At 39.8% G+C, this 3770-nt stretch overlaps 1 protein-coding gene across 1 annotated transcript; it reads left to right on the top strand.

The window, feature by feature from the left end:
- Nucleotides 1–100: 100 nt before the first annotated feature.
- LOC121966913 (proliferation-associated protein 2G4-like) lies at nucleotides 101–2407 on the top strand (the record flags this gene model as incomplete). The annotated part of the gene is made up of 4 exons (XM_042516981.1): nucleotides 101–195; nucleotides 979–1106; nucleotides 1278–1331; nucleotides 1436–2407. Coding segments are annotated over 4 exons (337 nt in total), but the record flags the coding sequence as incomplete, so codon positions are not given.
- Nucleotides 2408–3770: the final 1363 nt, after the last annotated feature.

Here is a 3770-nt window from a genome sequence, read left to right as displayed (position 1 = left end):
GGTTTTGAAAGGGTTATACTCGAGATAAAACATTTCACTGTATTTTCATACTTTTCCGGGTTTCACTCGCTCAACTTTCCTTTCTTCTCTGTATCTTCAGAGCGTTTGAGGATGAAAGCAAGGCCAGGATGGGCGTGGTGGAATGTGCCAAACATGACCTGGTGCAGCCATTCAACGTGCTGCATGAGAAAGAGGGTGAGTGGAACAACGACGGCTGTAATTAAGGGCTTTGGTGACCGTGAAAAATCTCGAAGGTTTTTTTTATATGTGAACAAAGTGAAGTGAGGTCTGTACGTTTTGTTGGAAAAGCTTTACATGTACTTGAATCTGTAGAAAAATATCGCTGCACAGGCAGGCCCGGGGAAATGATTTGTTTTTAGGCCTTCATGCTGTCCCAACTTCTAATAGATTCCACCTATGACAATGCTTTGGCTTTTTAATCAAACAGAAACCCTCCAGCATGATTAAACTTCCTGCTGTCGCTCTACTCGCTCTCCTCTGTCGTCCATTCGACTGCCCGGTCCTCTTCTTGTGCTAACAGTTGCACTGTAGGGCTTAATGATAGATGGCATTTAAATCAACATTACATCGTAATAGAAGACAATTTTGAAATCACAAAGACTTTGATTTAAAAAGGAAAAAAAGTTTGTTTTTTAAATTCCAAACAAGAGGGTCCAAAACCCCCCGCTGCAGGTGAAGACAACAAAACACAAGCTTTCACGCTCTCAGTACTGCAAAGAGAAAATGGCCAAAGCATAATGTGTCTAAATTTGTGGTCAAGAGACAGAGACGCTGCATCCTCTTCTCAGCTGTCCTCAGTCCATTTCTAAGGGAAATTTCGACCATGCATTTTGAGTGGTTAACTAACAGCACTGTGGTGTCCACCCTTGATTCTTGCCTGTGAAAAGCAACATTTGAGGTTAAAACTTCACTAAGTGGGAACTGTTTAATGTACCTTTCACCTTAATCTCTCTCCAGGTGAAGTTGTAGCTCAGTTCAAGTTCACCGTGCTGCTCATGGCCAACGGACCCCTGCGAATCACAAACAGCCTCTTTGAGCCAGAACTCTATAAGTCTGAGCATGAAGTGGAGGACCCGGAGCTGAAGGTAAAAAGTCTTTGATGGATGGGGTATTGCATCCTCTCCTTGAAAAGAGGAGATTAGACTAATGGGGTCGCTGTAGTATTCTGTTAGCTGACTGGGCATTCTCCAAGCTATTATGCATTTATGTACTGTTTGAGGATATGAAAGTCATTTGTGTTTTTTCTTCCTTTAAAGGCTTTGCTTCAAAGCTCAGCCAGCCGTAAGACCCAGAAGAAGAAGAAAAAGAAGGTGAGTTACAGCACGGTGTTTTTTTTTTTTTTTTAAATAAACAAGAATAAATGCTCTTAATATTTCTTCTGATCTCTTTTTCTTTTTCAAACTTGTTTTTAAAGGCCTCAAAGACTGTTGAAAGCGCAACAGGACAGGCGATGGAGACTGAAGCTGCAGAATAGATTTCTCTGACAGACAATGGATGACCCAAAGAACAGACGTCACAAATCCTTCTGTCCCAGCTGTCTGAGGCACTTGCGGGCATAGCCGCTGTGAATACCTCTGAATCTAACTGATGTCAGTCTGGGATGATGCTGCTCCTAAATTCTGTCACTCCACCTAAAACACACGCTCACACACGCACACACACACGCACACGCACACACGACCATCCATAGTAAATCTCACTGTCCTTGAGACTGTCTTCTTCTCTTTACGGTGGACAATAGTTCTGCTACAAAAGAGGGTATTTTGTGCAAGGGCATAACACTCACTGGAACATTCAGCTATTCGACTGACCTTGAGCCTTCGCCCCTTTCTCCACAATAACTGTAGTGAAAGATATGGAAAGTAAAATGAGTTTGACAGAGCGGCCAAGGATGATGAATGCACAATACTGTGTCGGGGTAATTGTGTGGCATTTAGATAACTTCCTTGAGGTCATAAACCTGAAGCCATGCCTTTTTAAATGAGTGTTCACTTGTTGTGGGCAGAAATGTGTAACACCTGCGTTGAGCCCTGAAGTTATGAGCATAGACATTACTATTACTGCATTTATACTGCTCGCGCTTAGGTCTGTCTGCTAGTGTACATTTGTAGGAATCTGCTGTAGGTTACTCGGCTAACAACTCTAAAACTGACAATTTAAGGCATACCGGTTGAGTGATTTAACGAGTGAAAACATGAATTTCTCAGTTGTGGATGGTCTAACTCCTGCCAAGGGTTCAGCATTCAGTCCTCTGGTGCCACCATCGAGTCTGACAGTCTGTGTTTACATAAGAATTCCATACCTGTTAGATTTATGGATGCTTTTGTAAAACAAATCCCAGTTTCAGAGACTATTTTTGGAAACATTAAAAAGCCACCTGACATCATTCGTATGGTTGTTTTTGGACTGTATGTATACAGCTGATTGTCCTGATGAGTGAAAGTGCATTTTTCATGATTTTGAACATTAATGAATCACCCTTGCTGAGTTATTTTAGTGTCGTCACCTCGCATTTATCAAAAGCATAGCCAGGAACCTTATGATAACACCAGCCAACATTAGTTGAATGACTGGTTTTAAAAGAATGCAAACTGATGTTTAACTAACATTTAACAGATTGGTACAGACAGGGCCGTAGCCTCCCCATCACCCTCAGAAAGGGCATTTACATATTTTATTAAGTTAATTGTTCATCTACTTTATGTGCATTTTGAAGGTCTTAATGTAGTTAAATTGGTTGGGGCGGCTGTAGGAGTTGGAACCGGTCATCCACTTATCGAAAAGTCAGTGGCTTGATCTCTGTCTCCTGCACTTTGTATGTTTTAGTATTTTTGGGCATGGTTGTGAATCCCAGATTGCTTCAAATGGCTGTTCCAATGGCGTGTGAATATCTAGAAAACTGAGTGGCAGGTGGCACCTTGTATGGTAGCCTCGGTCACCAGTGTGTTATTGGGTGAATGTGACTTTGTGTAAAAAGCACTTTGAGTGGTCTTAAGACTGGAAAGGTGATACACGAGTGCAGGCTGATTTTACACGTCCAAATATCCTTTACTATATGGAATTTAATTTTGGGGGAGAAATGCAAAAGTGTCAACTTGTTTTTTTCATTGGTGGACATTTAAAGTGGTAAAATATCAGCATACTTCAATAATCCAAATCTACTGGAAAGGGCTTGTTGAGTATCTAACGTGTTAAGTTCTTCAGGTTAAAAACCCACATTTGCATACACATTACATTACAGTTATTTAGCTGATAGGAGATGAAGAAAGAGGTATATAATTTTTTTAATCATTATTTTATGGGCCATTGTGGAGTCAAAAATCCACACAAAATATACATGAAAACACAGAAGAAAGGGTTATGTGTATTACATATTGAACAATACAGTATCACTGAAACCGTTTCTGTGGTAAAATTCCCTTCCTTAATATTATTAATTTATAAGTGAAACAGGTGAGGTCTGATGCATATGTAAAAAATATAAAGTACTGTGCAAACGATAAATAACAATGGATGTTTAAAGCATACATATAAATCTGCAGCAATAGCTCAGCCCCTTTAAACCTGGACAGACATCTCTTTCTTGTGTCGAAAACACAGGGGAAAAGGCAATGAGAAACTTGGCAAAAAAAAGAGAAAAAGAAACCAGTAGATAAAGATTAAAAAGTAATATAAAAAAGCTAGGAGAAAAAATCTAGAAAACTGTAATTATAGTTATAATAGTCTTATATTTAAAATTATGTTACAGA

The sequence above is a fragment of the Plectropomus leopardus genome, unplaced genomic scaffold (genome assembly GCF_008729295.1).
Source record: "Plectropomus leopardus isolate mb unplaced genomic scaffold, YSFRI_Pleo_2.0 unplaced_scaffold26303, whole genome shotgun sequence".
NCBI classification, from domain to species: Eukaryota; Metazoa; Chordata; class Actinopteri; order Perciformes; family Serranidae; genus Plectropomus; species Plectropomus leopardus.
Note: the sequence above shows the minus strand (reverse complement) of the source record. Positions and strands in the feature narration are given on the sequence as shown.